We start from the raw sequence: 20831 nt of genomic DNA on the forward strand, positions 1-20831 counted from the left end.
ATGAACAGAAGGCAACTGGCTTGATTTTAGGTGCAGGCAGAGAGCTTGCTTGTCTCATGAGGGCAGGTGAGCGAGCTACTGATACACGCTTGGGATCACCTTACCTGGTATAAGAAGTCAGCTTTCTCTCACTGGACTGAACTCGCCCATGCATTAGGGTGGCTGGACATTGCCGGGCTAGGTACCGGGACGCCACCCTCTCCAAGTCTTCACACAACCAAACCGGCATTTCTAACTGTCTGGAGGTCACCTGCGCAGTTGTTAGTAGTCGGATCATTGATGCTGGGTAACGGTGCAGTGATCACTACCCTTTCGGGAAGGTGCTTCAACAGAAAATCCGACGCTGCTGGTAGGAGACAAGATTGCGTCCAATGAGGCAATGGAGTGCTCTGACAAACGGTGTTCCTCGGGCGCAGTTAAGCCGATACACTACTGTACGTAGGATGCAAGAAAAATCAACATTATTGAAGCAGAATGGCTCGAGAGTCGAGAATGGCAAGTCTGTCCGATGACTCCAGTCAAATACCCCCACATTGTCCTTACCCCGGACTCCATAGGGGGATCTGATCGGCTTCTCCATACATAACAACGAGCAGATTCCCCTCATGCATGATGCGCTCCCCTCCCGGCGGAGCACAACCTAACACGGCGTCGGTCAAGAAGATGCGGAACTGAAGACCCAAGATGGCTGACGAAAGATCTGAAGTATTAGTAACACACCACGACGCCAAGGCGTTTGCTGTCGCCGTTCTCGAGGCATCCGGAGTGAGCAGCAAAAATGCCGAAATCGTGGCCCGAGGACTGGTGCAGGCAGACCTCCGCGGGGTCGAAAGCCACGGGATCAATCGCATCCCGTCCTACCTCGCGCGGGTCCGAAACGGGGTTCTGGACCCCAAGGCCGAGCCAACCCTCACACAGGTTACACCTGTAGTAGCACAGGTCAGTCGCTCCCGGATAGAACAGATGCTCTGCCTGTTTCAACATATGTAGCTTGAAATTGTGCAATAAAGCTTACATCCGCGCCGCCTTTTGCAGGTCGACGGCAACAATGGCTTCGGCTTCCCCGCCGCCCACCTCGCCATGGAGACAGCCATCTCCATGGCCCAGAGCTTCGGCATCGGCATGGTCAGCGTCAAACACAGCAACCATTTCGGCATGTCGGCCTGGATCGTGCGCCAGGCCGTAGACGCCGGCATGATGAGCCTCGTCTTCACAAACTCATCCCCCGCCCTGCCTGTCTGGGGCGGCAAGTCCCAGCTGATGGGTGTCTCGCCCATAGCGTGTGGCGCGCCCGGCGGCGAGAACTCGGTTCCCTTCATCCTGGATATGGCGCCTTCTGTGGCGGCACGGGGCAAGATATACAAGGCCCTGAGGCGAGGCGAGAAGATCCCGGAAGGCTGGGCGTTGGATGAGGACGGAAAACCGACCGACGACCCGGAGAAGGCACTCAAGGGCGTCATGCTGCCCATGGGCGGCCCCAAGGGTTCCGCGCTGGCCATCATGATGGATGTGTTCTCCGGTGTGCTGTCTGGCTCAGCCTTTGCTGGTCGCGTCGTAGGCCCCTACGACATGTCCGGGCCAGGTGACGTTGGTCACTTCATCGTGGCCCTGAAGCCGGATCTCTTCATGAGCTTGGAGGAGTTCAAGAGTCGGATGGACGTTCTATACCAGCGTGTCGTTGCGTCGGACAAGATGGAGGGTGTAGACAGGATCTACTTTCCCGGGGAAATTGAGCAGCTGAATGAGCAGCGGAGGCTGAAGGAAGGCATTCCTTTAGTCCAGGCCGAGGTCGACGCTCTTAATGCAGAAGCCAAGAGATTGGGAGTCGCGAAGATCCGACAGCTTGTCTGATTACCTTTGACTAAATATCATCTTCAACTTTCAAGAGTCAACGCGTCTGAGAAACGCAGTCTAGTACGGACAACTCAAATCCTGCCGTTCGTCGTTGAAGTCGGCGTGCTTGGCACCGGGATCCCCCGCGCAACAAGCTTTCGGAGGAGGACAAGCTAACTTGAAGCCAAGTCCGGGTGCACGCATCATCCGCAGCATTCGTCTTGGACTCTTCTTAGGGCATGGTCGGTTTCGTAGGACAAGTCAGCACAGATACATGAGTATTGAGCGAATTTCCGGTCGCTTAGCTGGGTGTCCAGCCGAACTGAATGGATGCACTTTATACAAACAAGGACTGCAGCTCTGACAAAAACAGATGAGATTGTATGAAGTACAGAGTAGGTAGACAGCAAATCGATGTGCGTCCAGTGTTGCTACTAACTTCGTATCCGTAGATGGGACGGAGATGGAGAGGACGGGGAGGTCGGGGAGAATGTTCTTCCCCGCAACGTACCAAGCTCCCGTCGGCTCTTGGCGCAGTCACGGCGTCAAGTGAGGGGCTCATTCGGCACCAGGGAGCACAAGCCCCACCTCGGTCGCATCCTGGGCACAACTTCCAGGAAACATCACTGCTTCATGGCAGGGAGTCGAAAGTCGCGGGCGGCTGGCCCGCCGCCTCCATCCGTAACCCTTGTGCTCGACAATGGCGCTGACACTATCAAAGCTGGAGTTGTGACTGGCGATACGGCGGACGACCGACCTCGGATCATCCCTAACTGCCTCGCGCGAGACCGCCACAAGAAGACCTATGTCGGGTCCGAGCTGGAAAAATGCAGAGACTTCGGCGAGATGGCCTTTCGGCGGCCCGTCGAAAAAGGATTTATTGTGAACTGGGAGGCCCAGAGGGAGATCTGGGACCGCGAGTTCTTCGACGACAAGGCGCCGCAGAGATGTGACCCTTCCGAGACTCGCCTGATTCTCACTGAGCAACCGAATGCACTACCGGCTCTACAGACGCATTGTGATCAGATGGTGTTTGAAGAGTTTGGATTTGCCAGCTATTACCGTGGTATTGGTTCGTTGCCCCTTCCCACTCTCGGCTCCTGGCTTCTGAGGCTCACCGTGCGTTCTCCGCTGCTAGGCCCTGCCTTCAATGCGTACCAAGACATGCAAGCCATCTTTCACACCCCAAGGACGCCAGATACTTCCATAGACACACCGGCCGAGGTTATACTCCTGATAGACTCGGGATATTCGCACACCACCGTCACACCGATCGTGCAAGGCCGGCCATTGCACCAAGCCATCCGCAGGGTAGATGTCGGGGGAAAGCTCATGACCAACTACCTTACGCGCTTGCTCTCTGTCCGCCATTTCGACATGCGCAACGAAACATACATAGCTAACGAGATGAAGGAGGCTGTCTGCTATGTGTCGATGGACTTCAGCGGTGACCTTGATAGGACATGGAAGGGCACGCGCGGCGAGCGGAGGGCGGACTACCTGACCGGGGGTGGGATAGCGAAGGACTATGTGCTACCAGATTCTCACACGACCTTCCACGGAGTTGTCCGGGACTACGACCCCGCAGGCGCATCGTCACGCGCTCGCAGGGCGGCTGTGTCCACAGAGGATGTCCTGACCCTGCGGAACGAACGGTTCGTCGTTCCCGAGCTCCTGTTCAATCCCTCCGACATTGGCCTTCGCCAGCCTGGGCTTGCCGACTTGGTCATGCAGTCACTGTCGGTTCTACCCATTGGCTTGTGGCCCGGGCTGCTCGCAAATATTCTGATTGTAGGTGGGAGCGCTAAGTTGGATAATTTCATCCCGCGGCTGCAGATGGAACTGTTGAAGCGCGTGCCGGATGAGTGTGTCGTTCGGGTAGCGCGCCCCGAAGACCCCGTCATCAGCACTTGGCTAGGGGCGGCCAATTTCGCTCGACATGAGCACGTCAACCGGTTAGCTGTGACTAAACAGGACTACGAGGAACATGGGGCCGGCTGGGTAGCCCGCAAGTTTTCTGCCGGTCTTGGAGTTGACAGCTAAAAGAAATCCATTCCCCTCAAGCCCGAGCTCGGCCTGAGAATACTCCTTTGCGCTGGCATTACCGTTCGGTCTCCCGCCCATTTCAACTCGCTGCTGCAGCAGGATGTTCCGCCGATACAAGCGTGACTGGCACTCCCATGAAGGCCTTAGCTCTGGGGTACCTCATGTAACGATATTTTACGCGTGGTGCTGCCTTGTCACGTTCTGCGTAGATGTTGGCTGGTTCCCTACAATCCCATGAATTCAGCAGTGCTGTGCTTAAATGACGGGAGATGGCACACATATCTGAGACAGAGGAGTGACACGCTTTCAATTATATCTGTGCTCGAACGATGCACCTCCTTACCCAAAATTACGGGCCGAAAATACGTTCACACTCCAAACGGGAATTTGTATGGCAATTGTATGGAGATGGTTGATACGCTTATTACTACCTCCGTAGCAACACACATCACCCATTTCACCTGCTACATAAAAATGGAGAAGAAGGCAGATTTAGAAGGCATATGAAATCCTCCATAGAGGACTTTCCCTATATTCTTTTGATTTAGTCTATACCCTTTTGCCATGCATTGAACATGGTGAGTTTGGCGGGCTTTTCGGTGTTAACTTACCCATTTTGGCACAACCGATAAAGTTCATACAATACTACTCCGTACAGTGCACCCAACTAGGAACTGCTGGACACCCCAGTCAGAATACTGGAGGTCAGCAGGTGATCCTTACCTGTCATCTTTCCCAGCATTCCTTTTACTTTGGTTGATTTTCGGGGCCAGAAAGTGGTGCGTGCTTGTGGCGTTGGCTCCAGGCTGGCAAGGGCCATCGGATGAAAAACGCTCGGACCCCCAAAGTGACCAAATGATGTGGTGTGACTGGTGTGAGTAGGTAGCCTGCGATGACGCCGATGAGCTATCTGCATAGTCACGTGTGTTACGTGGTCCCTAAAGGTCGCGGCTTAATCAGCCGAAGCCAGTTCCGCGCGCCACCCACCACCGTTGACCACATATTTAACGTTTTACTTGTGGGTTCATTCTTTCCGGAACACAACCACATACCACCGAAAATAATCGTCATCTTTCCTGGAATCAACCCGGAATATCACATCACCACCGACATCGCAGCTTGAGACAGAGAGTCTTATTCCCTCAGCTGAAGCACGAAGATGTCCTACCATTCACGCTATCCTCCGCGCGCTTCGCGGAGCGATTATCAACCGCCGCCGCGAGATTACCGCAGTGAACGCGACTTGCGGGGCCGACATGGCCAGCAGCCAGCGAGAGACGCCTATCGGCCACGCTCATATGGCAACGGGAATCATCGTAATGATCACCATTCCAATACCTGGTCCCGAGAGACCCTACCACCGCCTCCTCCGTCCCTTCCCCCTCCACCACCTCCACCCATTCCGTACCCTGGTCCGCCTGGCGGGGATACTTACCGCCCGCCGCACGGCGACTTCACTTTTCGAATGAATAAACCGGCCGGTGTCCAGGATGCCGATAACTATCGTCCTCAGAGCGGCCGGCAGCGCAACGATCGTCGCAAGCCGTCCCCACGACGCGATTCGCGAGCAGGCAACAGAAACCGCGGACCGCATGACGGGTCATTCGGACATGGAAATGGTCCCCGACCGTTTCCCAATAATAGGCTTGACCGAAGATATGGCGGGCGACCGTGGCGGCCGTTCATCGCGGCCGAGCGTGAGCTGCTGAAGACGGACCTGAATACCGGCGCAGAGGTTGCCTTCTTCGACGCTACAGGCGGTGCAACCTTCCGGTCCATCGACGAATTGTCTGATAGTGACGAGGCTGAGATGGACATTTCTGGTGATGAGGGTGGCGACGTGGAACCAGCACACAAGCGGGCGCGGCTGACCGTTGGACAATCGGCCTCCGACAACAACACGCCCAAATGGTCCAACCCCGACCCGTACACGGCTCTGCCACCTGAGGCGGCGCCGCAAGGGAAGAAGAAGGATGTGGTGCAAATGATCCGCAAAGCCCGTGTTCAGACGAGAGAAACCAGGACCTCTTTACCTTCTGAGGCAGCTGATTTCATCTCTTTCGACTTGGACGACAGCGAGGTCTCCGACAAGGAGAAGGAGAAGGAGGAAGAGCCGGAGCCGGCAACAGACACCACGTCGCGGGTAGCCTTTGGGATACCGCATACGGACCTTCGCGTGCGCACGCGGGCGATGACAAGCGGGTCAGAGCTGTTAGCACTTGACGTGATGAAGGACGATGAGGAGCTGCCTGAGGAAGTCGATGGGCAGTCCGCAAGGTGTGAGAGGGTGCCCGTGCTTTATCCGGATCCCACGCCGGCCGCTTTGGGCACTCGGAAGCGGACCCACGATGATGAGATTGTGCTGCCACATGCAGCACTTAAGAAGGCTATAAAGGACCATGCCAAAGGCTCAATCACGAAGGAATGGGTGGCAGACCCCAAGTTGACCGCGACTCCGTGGATGGTGGCAGACCACTCTCGGTCCGCGAGCATGGCTGTGTGGCTGCACAAGGAAATCGTGGACTTCTACGAGTACGTCCGGCCTCGGGACTTTGAGGAAGATCTGCGTCGCCAGTTGGTCCAGGATCTGAAGAAGTTCTGTCGTGGGGCGTTTAGAGACGCCGAAGTCTACCCCTTTGGTTCTTTCCCCTCTGGCCTCTACCTGCCCACAGCGGATATGGACCTGGCATTCATGTCGGACCAATATCTGCGGGGTGGTTTGCCCAAATACCATACCAAAAGTTTCCTCTATCGGTTTAGGGGCCAGTTGACGTACCGCAAGATCGCTTGGGAAAACGAGATCGAGATCATTCCCGGTGCGAAAGTGCCGCTCGTCAAGTTCATTGAGCACAAGACGGGCCTTAAGGTCGACGTGTCTTTTGAGAACAACACGGGTGTGACAGCCATCAACACGTTCAAGGCATGGCGAGAGCGGTATCCCGGTATGCCCACGCTCGTCACCTTGGTCAAGCACTTCCTCTTGATGCGGGGCCTCAATGAGCCCGTTAATGGCGGCATCGGCGGCTTTTCAGTCATCTGCCTGGTGGTGAGTATGTTGCAGATGATGCCCGAAGTCCAAAGCGGCAATCTGGATACCCGACACCATCTCGGCCAACTTCTGCTGCACTTTTTCGACCTGTACGGCAACAGGTTTGACTACCAAACTATCGCAATAAGTACAAACCCACCGCAATGGATCCCCAAGGTTAGTATTCGTTGCACTGTCGCCTTTCTGCCTCGGCCCATCGCATACGAATCTAACCAGTTTGGCCGCGTAGCATCAAGTATCGGGTTTCCCGTATAAGAACCACTCTCGGTTTTCCATAATCGACCCGAATAACCCGGCGAACGACATTGCAGGGGGTTCCAGCAACACTGGCACGATTGTGTCGCAGTTCTCTCGGGCTCACGAGCAGCTCACCCAGCGCATGACGCAACTTGCGCAGGATCCCAATCGCGCTGGTCAGAGCATTCTTGAGGTCATCCTGGGAGGAAACTACTCCAGTTTCGAGAACCAGCGAAACTACCTCGAGCTATTGGCGCGAGAGGGTTACCGGCCAGGAGGCGAAGGCCGCCAATCGTCCAACCAGTCGACTGGCCCTCGAGGGAAGCATGTTCCCACGCCGCAGAGACCGCCTCGAGGGAAGAATTCCAGGTCTCGGAAGAGGAGATAAATCAGCCCCACAGTTCGGAGTATGATAATGAACGGTAGACGGAGTTTCGGCGTGCATTCTTCTGAAGGGCAGATACCAGGGATTGCGCACCCGCGCGACGGTTAAAGGACAATGCGAACGGCTACCCGGAGTTTGAGGCGTGAATCATCGCGATACCCCTTGCCGCATCTGGTTTTTTATCCATTCGCCTCTCGTCCAGCACTACGAATCGGCTTGGAGTGCGATGACGGGGTTGGAAACACACCACAGTGTCTCCGATCTGCTTTTCCCCGGTTTTTCTTACTTGCTTCTTTGTTTGGTTATGCTTACCTCCGGGATGTAGTATAGAGCAATGGGGCAGCCCGATATTCTCATGTCGAAGCTGCCTCCATCTGCAGGACAGCGTTTCCCATCGCGAATACGCCTCATTATGTAGGCCAAGTTGGCTCCTCAATTCACTACCCTTCCCTGACCCCCCTACAGTCCACCTGTGTGGACCCAACATGGGCAACCGCTTTCGGATCCGTTAGCAGACGGACCTCCTGCAAGTATTTGTCTCACACTCTATAATGATACTACTGACTATCGGCAGACCTCGATGACTCGCTACCACAGGCTCGTCCGGCGCCCGGGGATGGCATATGACACCTGGTTCTCCTCGTAGTATTCCTACGATGCAACTCACGAATGCGTCCGTCGGCGTCGGGTATGGTAGCGAGTCATCCCCCTCCTTTTCTCACCGCAGACCGGGCTATCTGTTCAGTTGCGGGGAGGATTGGCGAAGCTACGCGGAACTCCATGGGATAGTCAAATAGCTCATCATCTAACAGCAACGAAAACTTCAAACACTTCATGGCGCTATAGCGCAATGGTAGCGCGTGGTCCTCCTAAGTTATCATATGAGAAAATTAGACCAAGGTTGTGGGTTCGAGTCCCATTAGCGTCGATAATATTTTGCTCAATTTACATATACCTACCTACCTGGTAGTTAGATGCTAGAGTTTTGTAATCTGGATGTGAGACCGACTGTCACGGTTTGGTTATAGTAGCTGCAGGCCAGGCTCAGTGGCTCTGGTGGGCAACTGACTGTATTGGAAGAACATTGAGCTCCAAGACCCGTGGGCACAACTGGAGGGAAGTCAAGAGGTCAGGTTTTAGTAGTTCCATCGAATCCGCTTTCGAGCCTACTAAGAGACTGGGGGGAAGGAGGGGGCGGTGGGGGCTTCCTATAACGTTTCTTTGCTCTTTCAGTTTATCGGCTGCTATTCTCAGGCTCCGTCTCAGCCCGAAACATCCCTCCTCGACCGAAGACCGCAGACTCTACGGCAACAGGCAGACAACCAGCGCCCAAGATGCCAGCTTGCAGCTGGGCAGGCGTCGGGCCGTATACCACCCCGGCGGTCCCAGCCCTGGCTAGACTCTGGCGTGATACTGCTCTGCATGCTGCAAGGCCATATAACAGGTTCGTAACCTTGGGGACAAGGGAAAGGTACGAGCAAGCAGAAGGCTCGGGTATCAGAGACAAGTGAGATTGATACTTACCGGACAGCGCAGTTAGGTTCGATTGACCTAGCAAAAGAAGAAAAAGAGAAGAATAGAGAAAGGGTGGGGGGGAGGGGGGGCAGATTTACCCCTTGCCCTTGGTCACGCGTGGTGTGAGTGCCTATCACAGACAGCCCAGAGTCCAGACTTGTGTGCTGGTGACCCTGCAAACAGATTTAAACCCTCTGACTATCTTAGGTACTTACACGAATTCGCTGTCCCTGCGCCTGCGTACACATGGGCACAATACTGATTGAAGTTGGTTCCCAGGTGGTGGTTGCCTGCCCTATCCCCCACGTGGCATACCTTCCCCTGAACCTGTTACCTGATGGTATGTAGGTAACACGAGAGCGTCCATGTTTTTGATGGGGCCCGCTTCTGGTTGCCTTTTTGCCTTGTTCATGCCCTGCGAAGCTGTACACCGAGCTACTCCCGCGGAACGTAAGACATGTCGTCATCGGAGTTGTTCCAGTAGTACATGATATTCCACTTCGCTGAGGCAGTCAATGCCAGTCATGCACCTGAGGACGCCGAACGCACAGCCTGAGGCATAAGCGGATAATGAATCAGCCTGGTATCAGAAATCATTGTGTAACCCTCGATCTTTGGGGGTTACACTACCTTAGCCCAGTACCTGGGTAAAATAGGGGATCTGGATTCTGGACTTAGCTATCCGAACGCACTTCACCTACTGAAGCGCACAACAAGAGCTTGGATTTATGCCTCGCTTTGGGGCGAATGTAGGGAGCACTTATTCAGCTGGCTAAGGTAATGCGATTTGTCGCTCGGTCCATGGGATGACACCTTGGCCTTTGCAGGCGGCGATGTCTTTTCCCGTGTGACATGATTGTGCAGAAACGCCCAACTCTGCTGTACCACTTGCGGCTGATTGATGAGGGACACCCTGCCGGATGCCTTACGTCCGGGCACCAAACTCACCGACAAAGCGGAATGCTGACTGGCAGGGGGAAATTGTAACTTCGAGGTTATGATGCAGGTACGGGAAGCCAATGGTTGGGCGAACACGGGGGACTACCAGCAACAATACTAGTAGTCAACGTCGTACAAAGAACTAGCGGTCCAGGATAAACGGTGTTGGCACCACCACACCTTGCTATGATATTGGGCGGGCTGTAGGCATTGCGTCCCAGGCAGCAAAGTGATACAGAGAACAGAGAGAGCTTTAGCAGTTCCTTCACCGGTCGGTGGTGGGAAGATCCGATTCCCAGCAGGCTGCCCTAATAACCAGGCCGTGTCCTGCCCTGAGCCCGGGCAATCATGTGTTTGTTGGAGACTCCCAACCAACAAGTGACAGGCTATGTCTTAAGCTTCTATTATCGTCAAACTCTCCGCAAGATCCACGGCCCACCGAAACTCAGCCAGACATTTTTTTAAACGGAATCCACAGGCATACTCTGCCTCGGGAATGCCAAACTGGTTCGTTCTAGAACCCTCAATGTGTTGTTGAAGACCAGGGCTGTTGTGGAGTTCGCGTTCCTTCCTCCTTCAAGGCCTCCTCCAACATATAACTCACGAGGCGACACAGTACCCTCCCGCCCCGACGTGCGAAGATCGGGGGATAAATCCCGCCGAACCCGCCACCCAGGGGCTGTCGTCCTCCCGGCGGAGGGCCGAGGTTAGCGGAGTCAGAAGAGTCTATGGGGACTGTAGGTCTTCCTTTTCTTCCCATCTAGGCCGGATGTACAAGTAGCCAGCCGATTCTGATGTTAAGCATAGGAGGAGAACGCTCGTCTGGGCTCTGTTCATCAAGCCGCGTCCAGGGAGCAGATGATCCTGCCCAACCGTCCCCGTCCATCCGCCTCGAGCGAGATCATGCCGGTCTCCCAAGTACCGCCACAAGAGTCGCTCTGGACTCGCCTGGATGATGTAAAGCGTCCCCGGGAATCCTACCTGGAGCATAAGAAGTTCTTCCCCACTAAGACCTTGCTCCGTCTCATCGACGAGGAAACTGTCGAACGGGAGCTCTCCCGGCTTCCACCAGACAATCCCCTTGCGCGAAACGCAAAGCAGACTGCGAAAAGAATTTGCGACGCTGAGGAGCCGTATCAACGGATATTTGCAATCTTGACTTACATAGAGAAGCTGTACGCACTCAACGGGTTCCTCGAAGAGGAGGTTACCGATAAGGACCTCCCTCTTACGAAACGGAAACATGACGGCAAGGGAACATTTGACTTCGTCCGCAACGGAACGAGATTGAGGTGCTTTGGCAGCTTCAGTGACTATTACCACCGATGTTTTGACCAGACCCAGTGGAAGGTGCTGGCACCCGTCTTCCAGCGCCCCAAGAACGGGGAGGTCCAGCATCTCGAGCTCCAAGAGCAAGCTATTCTTCCGTTCGAGGTTGAAGAAGAAGGTCCAACGGGCGGCTACGGGAGCATCTTGAAAGTCAGGATACATCCAGAGCACCACAACTTCGACACTTCTGAGGTGTGTGCGCTTTCCATTGTTCTTTTAATGGGGATGGTGACGCATCTGTCATGAAAGCCAACTGCTAATGGACGCCAAATAACCAGTTCGCCATAAAACGTCTCCCTTCCCAAGACGAACTGGAGAAAAAGGCTTGCGAGGCAGAGCTGAAAATGCTCTCCAGTTTCTCTGACAACAGCCATCCGAACCTGATATCGGTCTTGGCGGCCTATACGCACCTCGGGTTCTTCCATCTCATTTTCGAATGGGGGGAAGCCGATCTGCTCAAGTTTTGGAAAGAGGTGAAGCCGAACCCGATCTTCAACAAGGACGAAGTGCTTTGGGTAGCAGAACAGAGCAAGGGCCTGGCCGATGGCCTGCTGCGAGTACACCAATACGGGCATGGTCTCCCACGTGAACAACCCAAAAGCGAAATGAGCATGGTTGCGGTAACGGACAACTCCTCGGCCTCCAACCCCACCATCAAGATCACACCGAGCGACTCAATCGAGATCCCCAAAAACCCGTCTCAAATAACCTTGTACGGCCGTCATGGAGATATAAAACCGTCCAACATCCTGTGGTTCAAATCCACGGGAATGCTTGTTCTGACCGATTTTGGCCTGGCCGAGTTTCATACAATACTCAGTCGGTCGGGTCTGCCTAGGACCGGCCTTGGTGTGTCGCCCGACTATCGCCCTCCCGAGATGGACGTAGATGGAGGGAGCGTCAGCCGGTCATACGACATCTGGTCATTGGGTTGCGTTTACCTCGAACTCATTGCCTGGCTTCTCGGGGGCTATAAGCTCGTGCAGCAGTTCAAGGCTGAAAGGACCCCCGGGGCTAATGTCGTCAACGGCCAAAAGTCTGCCCCCTTTTTTGAGCTCTACCTTGGCGGGGAATCAGCTAAGGTTAAGGGTTCCGTCACGAATGTACGTGATGAACTAATTGGTCCCCCTTTTTCATTTTCTTTTCTTTCATTTTCTCTTCTCTTCTCTTCTCTTCTCTTCTCTTCTCTTCTCTTCTTTTCTCTCTTTTCACCTTATCCTTATGTTATCTGTCATATTTCCTTCCACTCATAGCACCTTGATTGATGTTACACAATGGATATAGTACTAACCTGTCTGGCCCTTGCAGTTCATCAAGGTTCTACACGCTCACCGAAACTGTTCTGCGTATCTCCACGACTTTTTGGATCTGATCCAAACCCGTATGCTGCTCATCGAGTCGGATCCTGTGCTCTCTGACAAGCGAATCACGTGTGGAGAGCTCCGGAATAGGCTTGAAGGGATGCGCGCAAAGTGCGATGACGATCCAAAATATGCGTCCACACCGGCTCCAAGGTCGTGAAATTGCATTGGCTGAGGTTCTGAACAGGAAGATCGAGGGCATCCGGGCATGCCACCAGGAGGGGTACTATTCTGAAGGGCTTTGGGTTCTATCCGAGGTTATTGGCTATTTCCGGTTGCTTTTCTCTATACATTTCGGTGTTGTAGCAGGCGTGCATTTCAACAATGTATGTTTTGACTGTACTCTGGGTAGGCCTTTTGCAAGGTATCACGGGGTAGCTCAACTCAATCCCACCGCGTGTTTCTAGACAGGTACCTTACTCAATGCGGCCCGTAGTCCGTGACTGAAGTTCCATCCAAAGCCCGCATCCTGTTGGACTACCAAGACATTTCTGGTCTTGGTGCTTACTATGACTTTCAAGCCCTCCCACATATAAGCCAGGGAACTGGCTTAGATGGGCACATCACCTTCTTCACTTTCTTCGTCGCTATTCAGACCTCTTTTCTCTGCCCCCAACCTCTGCATACTGCAACGCATCCATTCCAGCTAAGCAAGAACCATGCCATTATTCTCTGTTGGTGAAAAGACCAAAGCCCCTCCTCCCCCCTACTGAACCCTAATGTCCAAGCTGGGCTTCTCGAAGTTGATGAGCCTGCCAGGCACGCGGCCCGCTCCAACCCTCGTGTATGCATTTGCTGTCCTGGCTGAAACTCCAACGGTAGGGGCGACAAGAAGGACATAGTGAATCTTGACTCGCACAGCACAATTTCGCTTCTCCTTGCCTAGGACAACGCAGAGAGTGTCTCGGATAGCGCCTCCCGTCAAGCCTGTCACGTCGTAGACAATTGTGAAGTCCTCGGCGAGTACTGCTTGCCCATGGATAAACTCATGTGCCGTGGCGTCGAGCTCGGCGACTTCGTCCTCCCAGTTGCTCGCCGTGCGCACATTGACCGATTGCCAAAGGGAGCGTATGCTATCAGACTCCCACTCAATGCTGCCAAAAGGAATCTTGAAGTAGTCAATCCCCCCACGGTACGCCATCCAGGACCAGCTGGGCGCCTTCTGCCGGTCGGGAGGGAAATGGATCCTTTCAAGAGACCGCTCATCCACACCGCGATGCCAGAGCAGGCTTCGGTGTAGGAGACTTCCTTGGGAGTCAGCTAGGATGCCGAACTTTCCACGACAGTTAAAGCCCCGGCTAAGGCGCTGCTCCAGGCCCGCCATTGCAACGGCCCGGTCTTCCCAGTGGGTGAACTGGAGGCGGGAGTACGTCATGTATAGATCCTGGAAGTAGAGGATCCTCTCCGCGCGGGAAGTCTCTCTCCTGGAGCCATGGGAAAACACTGCGATTTCCGGAAAGTTGGGATCTCCGAGGAAGGCGGCGAGTTTGCTGTTTAGGTTCCCGCAGCATGTCAGCATGGGGCGGAATACCGTTCGGACAGACCAAAAGGAGAAACAAGCGAACAAAGGGTTAAAAGGGGAAAGATGAATGCGAAAGGTAAGGTATGCATACTTGCTCATCCTAGTGAGTGTCTCACAGCGGACACCAGCGCCGCACTCAAAGAAGGTCTGCAGCCGGGTGAAGTAGATGGTCCGCCGAGCCAGAGCTCGTTCCTGCAGAACCCAGCCCCTCCTATTCATGTCGGCCTGAAGGACCTCCCGGTAGAAGTCATCCAGGTAGCGGCACACGTAAATCGGTGACGAGCCGGGCTCTCGCAGGAGGGTCAAGTACTCCCTTTGGGGTCGGTCCGTTTTAAGGAAGCCATCCCACGGCCCAGCCGCGCAGGTCGCCGCAACAACGCAGTATGCGTCGCTGAAGACGTCCTCCATTCGCTTGCATTCGCGCCGGAAGTCGCCGTTTTCGCCTTGGATGATGCAAATCGAGTCTATCCACAGATACCGCAGCCCCAGGGCACGGGTAGCCACGACTGCATCCCTGAACGTGTCTGGGAGCCTGTTTATCTCCATCCCGGACATGTGAGCCTCCTTGTTGTGCACCGTAGTGCCAAAAAAGGGCTTTTCAGGAGACGGAGTTCCCCAACGATGCGACAAGGCAATGTACCGGAAGTCCTCGGGTCTGTCGCTCGACTGCGTCTCATAGAGTCGCACGGAAGGGGAGCCGCTGGGTCCGACGTTAATGAGTCTGGTTGGGAGCGAGGGTCGTCTGCGGAAACGCATCTCCGAGAGTATTGCCAGTTCGAGGTTACTACTATCATATGCGCTGCCCCCTGCACCGGCGGCCTGCGGGACAGCATGTCCCGTCGGCTGGCCGGTGCATCTATACACAAAATGCTCCGAATCACAGTCCTCGAGCCAGAGACGGATGAGATCAAAGTGAGTAGCACTGCCTGCTCCCGGAAGCACAGGCAGGCCGATCGGGACCGACATGGAGCTGTCTGAGTCCAAGGTACCTTGGGCATTTTAGCAAGGCCATGTAATTGTAATCTCAGCACTAGTGGCGAAAGTGACTTACTTTCGCTTCGACATAAACTAAATACCGGAGGATCATTCTCGTTCATCTTAACCACCGACCCGACTCTGTCAAACCGAACAATGTCTGTCTCGGGAATGAGATGGCCACTGGCGTCCCACCTCATCCTACAGAAGCGACACAACTTGGCGGATTCTCTCAAGTCTGCCAACTTGTCGAGCCAGTAAAAAGCCGGGGCTCCCAAGTCCAGATTCATACAACGTTCACAGAGTCGATCTGGTTGCCCTGCTTCAGGGAAGATTGGCGGCTTGAGGCTTGCAGAACCTTTAAGACTGCGGAGCAATTTCATAGCAAAGTGGTTGTCGATGTGATGCTCCCAGAGCGTGATGTCAAGCTATGTTTGCTGTGAGATAGGAGGATCCAATCGCGGAACAGGCGGTCAAGAACCTACAGGCTAGGTTGAAGAAAAGAGGTAAGCCGAAGTCAATAACAGGAGGATATAGTGGTGGGGGTTTTATTATTACCCTCTAAAATAATCCAAAAAGGGTCAATGTTCCTAATCGATCAGTCAAGCTACATCGGCCACAACGCACATGCTAGCAGAAGTTAGCAAAGCCTTCATTTTGGAGAAGGGCGGGTGGAGGGACAGCAAGCTCCAAGGTTGTTCGGGCTAGTGTAACTTACAGTCTTGTTGAGGTCGAACTGTTAGTTCAAGGGGGGCGGAATAAGCTGCGTAGCGGCCTACTTACATACTGTGACCTAGGTTAGCCTGTGAGATTACTGGGTATTGAAGTACGTGTACTAACGTCCTGTCTCCCAGCACACCATGGTAGGTAGGTAGTTAGGTCAGTGAGCACAGATTACAGAGACTGTCAATGCTTGTGGCACTCCCACCCACCTGTTTCATTTCAGAATGGGTCCCTGTCAGTAACTGGTATACGTCCCGTTTAGCATACTATGGCGTAGCAGTGAGAGTTGTACTGGGACCCACGGTTTCTCTCATTGGAATCGCTGCAGTTGGCGGCGAGTCTGCCAACAACACGCCGTCGCCTGGATTTACGGGCACGGCAGATGTCGAGCCTGGGTACATGGGGCGGGATCGAAAAAAGTTCGGGGTCCTAGTTCGACGTGGTGCTGTTAGCCAGTAGCCATCGTTAGCTTTGCCTTTGTCAAGTATATAAGCAAGTGATTCGGCCAAAGATCTCGCCGAGGCCCTGTAGCAGCCTCGATTCGTCTCTGCCTGGCTTGCCGGGGCGAAGCTGGTTAATTTGTCCGGTAATGCGGCGCCACTCGGTGGAAGCGGAACCACAAGTAATTTTGTCCGGATAATGTCAAGCAAGTCTCCAAGTGCCGTATCCGCACCACAAGCCGAATCCGCTGCCAACGCCTCAATGTATCGGGTGACCATCGGGTGTACTTCGGCCGTGGTTTCCTTCCCGGACTCTCGCTTGATCACATAATATGGGTGTTCCATGCCCAGTGACCCGCTTCCTTGGATTGTGTAGTTGAAGGCAGCCAGCTCTTTGTTCCCCCATACAAGCCAGATCAAGCATTCAAGAATGATGCATCCCATAGACCATACGTCGTAAAGGCGCGACGTGGCCGGACTTGACAGCGGGGATACTGCAACCTCTGGTGGTTCGTATCGGGCAGTCCGGTACTTTGTGCTTGTAACGTTGTTGCGGAGTCTGGTGTTCACGCCGTGGTGCTTAGCGAGCCCCATATCCCCGATCTTGAGAACGCCAATATCATTGTCTCCGGTTGCGAACCTCAAAATGTTCTCGGGCTTTAGATCCCCATGCCGGATACCCCCTCCCTCGATAGTGAAAACGTCGTCGTTCCCGGGCCTTCCCCCTTGCATAAAGATTGCCGCGTTGCTCTTGTAACTGTGCAGTGTATGAAGGGCGTCTGCTAGTCCATGGAGCTGCACCAGCACTTCTTTGACAAACTCAGGGGTCAGCTTAGGATCAGGCAGCCGCCCCCACCAATCTCGAAGGTTCCCTCCGTCAGCCCAGGGAAAAAGGAACAAGTATTTATCCTCCCTGGAAATTATCGCGATACACTGTATCAGATTCTCGTGTCTGATATTGCTAAGCTTGGCCAGCGCCGCCGCCTCCGCCTCCCAGTCTTGTGGGGCGTCGCCCGGCGTCAAGTGGCCAGCACGACTTAAGCTCCGGGCAGAGACTTCTTTGACGGCGATGGGCGTTCCCTCCCCTCGTGCCATGAAAGCGGGATTCCTCTGATGAGCCTTATGCACCTTGACCTGATAGACTCGTCCAAAGCTGCCGTCTCTGATGCTGCTATCCACGCCCACGAACGGCAGAATTCGTTCTCGCTCGAGGCTGTAGACCAGCTTGTTCGCCGTAAAGATGGGAACTAGGAACCCCCACTGGGTTTCACCGAATTGCTGTAACTTCCACATCGACCAGGGAGGGTTGGCAAAGGCAGGGTTCGAACCCAGATCACGAACTGGCAGGTTTTGGTCGGTAATACCGTAGAGCCAGAACCGTGTGATGGCCTGACATAACTCATAGCCCCTGAGTCCGGTTAAGAGCGTGATTGCAAAAGTCTTCTTCGCCCGCAGAAGAATGAAGGTGACGAGTTCTCCCTTTTCCGGGTAGTCGTCCGGCAACTGTTCCACGATGGTTGCCTCGGTGATCAGCTCGTCGAGCTGACCTTCGGGAACGTAAACTTGTTCCCTTTCATTTCCGTATTTGCTCGAGACGAACCTCTCGCAGATCCGGCTCTCCAGGGATTGGGACTGCTGAATGTGTATACGATTAGGGAGGATAGTGTCCCCGTCAGTTCCCGCATCCAGTCGGTACGGTGGACAAGAGACGGAAAGCATGTTGCTACTCCGATCCGAATTTTCCTTTGCGTCGAACAGGCTCTCTTTGGCAGTAAAAGACGACTGAGGAATTCGGGGTTGGACAACGGTTTGCTGAAGGTGACACCTGAAGGCCGTCACAAGAGGTACGTAAGATATATATGATCGCTTTGGGCCCTTGCGTAAGCTGATCGGGCATCTTGGCGGCCTGCTCAAGTTTTGGGTCGCATCGCCGCGTTGCTCTCATCATCCACTGGGACACGACACACTGTCACACATAGGTAACATTGCCGCGGCTTTCCGTTCATGCGGTGTTACTTTATTTACATGTACCTAAGTGTGTCGCCGTCCAATAGAATGACCCCAACCACGCAGAGGAAAGCCATCGAGAGCGCCTTGCGGGCTCTGGCTAAAATAAATCCCTCCTTGATTACATATTGGTGTGGTGGGAGGGGTGCAGGGGCGTTGCGCAGCAAGTTGGGGGGCGCACGGGGTAGTCACTAGCCTGGTGACTCGGGTTTCTTGCTAACAAGCAAAAGGGCTGTACGGTGGGCCTTGAGCTATCATCGATGTGGCGTTACCGAAATATGTTATCTGACAATGGTATGATGATGATCTTATGTGTGCGAATCTTCGGGCAGAATCTCTGAGTTGAACTTCAACATCCCTGCTATAGGGTCACACTCACAGCCGGCTGTCCAATCAGAAGCCAGACGCGATTTCATCAATCGGGTGTGGTGTAGCGGTAACATCGTTGACTCTCACTTCCCAGGAGTGACTGCTTTCTCAACAGCCCCGGGTTCGACTCCCGGCATCCGAGTCTAAACTTTTGCCAAATTCGGCGATTTTAGAAGCCAGTTTCATTCTTCCCCTTTTTCCTCTTTTCGCCGTCCTTCCTTGCTCTCGTCCCATGAGAGTGACGGAGCACTGCGTTCACATTATGCTACGAGTAAGTCAGAGCACCGGACAACCTTCAGGGAAGATCCGAGAAGAGAGACAAGCTCGAACGATATATAGACTCGAGACAGTCATCAATCCGTGTTCAACATTTAGTCGATTGTTCTATATAACGTATCTTATAAGCGAGATGAACATATAAGCGAATTGAACACTTGCCACCATACTATAACAGTCAACTACAATTACAACACAACAACATTATGAACCTACTATAATTACATCAGAAACGGCTGAATCAGATGCTTCTGCAACCTCCTGACAAGTGCGGGCATTATGACCAGGCTTGCCGCACACACCACAGCACCGAACCTTCGTACGAGCCCCCCCTGCACCACCACCATCCGGCTGCATTTCTTGTGCCACCTCCCCAACCATAGCCTTTTGGTCTAGTAGATCCTTTGCATCTTGTACTGCAAGCGATCTTCCAAGCTGTACACGCGTTCTTTTGGCTCTTCGGCGCTTGCTTAGCGCCTCGTTAGCCTTGCGGAGCGAAGACACCTCTGCCTAAAGGAGGGCCACCTGGTGCATTATAGCCATTGTAGCCTTGGTAAGCTGGTCCATAGCAGCCAACATCGAAGTCGGGGAGCTATTTTGATGGTTGGCAATGCGAGTCTTGATGAGCGTTGACTGTGAGTTGGCTTCTTGGGGGTTGTATAGTGTCTGGAAGACCCAAGATTATACAGTGCCTGGCTGTAAGGTTAGGGGTGTTGGTATACGAAGCTTGATATTTAGCTTCGAAAGTACCCTCTCTAGATCGTATAGTACAAGGCCAGCCCCTATAAAACCGCCCTATATATTCCTCTTGGTAATAGAGGCAAAGAAGGCTGTACGAAAGGCACAAAGGAACTCGAGCTTGCTTACGTGGCTGATATACGCGCGTATTAAGTCCTCGATCTGGCGACCGTATACCTGCTTCAACGGCCCAAAGCAGCCAACATCAAGTGGCTAGAGGAGGTAGGAGGAATATAGAGGTATGCAGAGCGTGATAATATTGTTCTGCTAGCAGTAGAGCTCGAACTCGGTTGAGTAGTGGCTTTCGTGGCTATCGAGGATCAACAACCAGTATTTGCCCTTTATCCGAGGCGCTATATAGTAGTCGAAGTGCTTGATCCAATCAAGGCCTACTGCATTGGTAGTCCAACCATTGTCGGTGGTTATAATACGCCAGTCGGCCGGGAGGTTGCACTTGGTATACCAGTTGGCGAGATAGTATTGCGCCGCTAAGATGATGAACGGAGGGATAGCCCAGCTAAGGGCATTGACGCCTTGGATTATAGTCGCCCATTCGCGGTTGCCAGGCTAGGCTAGCTTTGCCTTGCCATGGCTATCTGAGGTTATTGCCACCATCTCTAGGAAGATAATGCCTATTATAAACCCAGTCTCGTCGAAGTTGTAGATATCGTCATCTACGATACTATACTTGGCCTTAACGTTCCGTATAAGGGTAAACCATTCGCCAATGACCTTTGGATCCTTATATTTGGCCCTCTGGTAGTCGTATCTATACGTATAACGCGTCCGGAGCTCTGGCTGGCGTTTGACGAAGTTATACGCCCAGAGCTTGCCGATAGGGGGCGCGTCGCGTACATATAATAGTTGGTTAGCCATATCTTCTACACCACGTAGTCTCGGGGGAAAGGCTCGCTCAGATAGCTCAATTATATACTGAACAAGAGCCTTCTCTTCGGAATCGGTAAGCCGGCGCGAGTTGGGCGTAGTGTCGCGTCGTGCAGGCTTGCCGTCGCGTCGGTTTCGGATAGTATTGACTGTGACGTTATAGATCTTTGCTGCGGCGCGAAGACTAAGTTTTGGGTTCTTT

At 53.7% G+C, this 20831-nt stretch overlaps 5 protein-coding genes and 2 non-coding genes across 7 annotated transcripts; 6 read left to right on the forward strand and 1 right to left on the reverse strand.

The window, feature by feature from the left end:
- The first annotated feature begins 399 nt into the window (after positions 1 to 399).
- Positions 400 to 2292, forward strand: B0T15DRAFT_539266 (Malate/L-lactate dehydrogenase). The gene is made up of 2 exons (XM_062869724.1): positions 400 to 939; positions 1036 to 2292. The coding sequence occupies exons 1-2, from the start codon at positions 685 to 687 to the stop codon at positions 1849 to 1851; spliced, it is 1071 nt and encodes a 356-aa protein (XP_062718907.1). The 5' UTR covers positions 400 to 684; the 3' UTR covers positions 1852 to 2292.
- Positions 2293 to 2322: 30 nt separating this feature from the next.
- Positions 2323 to 3995, forward strand: B0T15DRAFT_264561 (actin family). Its single transcript, XM_062863383.1, has 2 exons — positions 2323 to 2905; positions 2972 to 3995. The coding sequence occupies exons 1-2, from the start codon at positions 2467 to 2469 to the stop codon at positions 3874 to 3876; spliced, it is 1344 nt and encodes a 447-aa protein (XP_062718908.1). The 5' UTR covers positions 2323 to 2466; the 3' UTR covers positions 3877 to 3995.
- Positions 3996 to 4876: 881 nt separating this feature from the next.
- Positions 4877 to 7614, forward strand: B0T15DRAFT_264647 (uncharacterized protein). Its single transcript, XM_062863384.1, has 2 exons — positions 4877 to 7084; positions 7158 to 7614. The coding sequence occupies exons 1-2, from the start codon at positions 5039 to 5041 to the stop codon at positions 7551 to 7553; spliced, it is 2442 nt and encodes an 813-aa protein (XP_062718909.1). The 5' UTR covers positions 4877 to 5038; the 3' UTR covers positions 7554 to 7614.
- A 772-nt stretch (positions 7615 to 8386) lies between these two features.
- B0T15DRAFT_t173 lies at positions 8387 to 8478 on the forward strand. Its single transcript has one exon. It is a non-coding gene; the product is annotated as a tRNA-Arg (tRNA).
- Positions 8479 to 10907: 2429 nt separating this feature from the next.
- On the forward strand, positions 10908 to 13127 carry B0T15DRAFT_559979 (kinase-like domain-containing protein; the record flags this gene model as incomplete). Its single annotated transcript, XM_062870520.1, has 3 exons — positions 10908 to 11525; positions 11612 to 12436; positions 12642 to 13127. The coding sequence occupies 3 exons, from the start codon at positions 10908 to 10910 to the stop codon at positions 12852 to 12854; spliced, it is 1656 nt and encodes a 551-aa protein (XP_062718910.1). The 3' UTR covers positions 12855 to 13127.
- Positions 13128 to 13400: 273 nt separating this feature from the next.
- On the reverse strand, positions 13401 to 18073 carry B0T15DRAFT_513341 (uncharacterized protein; the record flags this gene model as incomplete). Its single annotated transcript, XM_062868029.1, has 8 exons — positions 13401 to 14184; positions 14308 to 15205; positions 15268 to 15619; positions 15677 to 15679; positions 15819 to 15821; positions 15910 to 15927; positions 15975 to 15977; positions 16217 to 18073. 8 exons carry the CDS (start codon positions 18071 to 18073, stop codon positions 13401 to 13403), a joined length of 3918 nt encoding a protein of 1305 aa, XP_062718911.1.
- Positions 18074 to 18780: 707 nt separating this feature from the next.
- B0T15DRAFT_t174 lies at positions 18781 to 18872 on the forward strand. The gene has a single exon. It is a non-coding gene; the product is annotated as a tRNA-Glu (tRNA).
- Positions 18873 to 20831: the final 1959 nt, after the last annotated feature.

This window comes from Chaetomium strumarium (genome assembly GCF_033439665.1).
Source record: "Chaetomium strumarium strain CBS 333.67 chromosome Unknown B0T15scaffold_6, whole genome shotgun sequence".
NCBI classification, from domain to species: domain Eukaryota; kingdom Fungi; phylum Ascomycota; class Sordariomycetes; order Sordariales; family Chaetomiaceae; genus Chaetomium; species Chaetomium strumarium.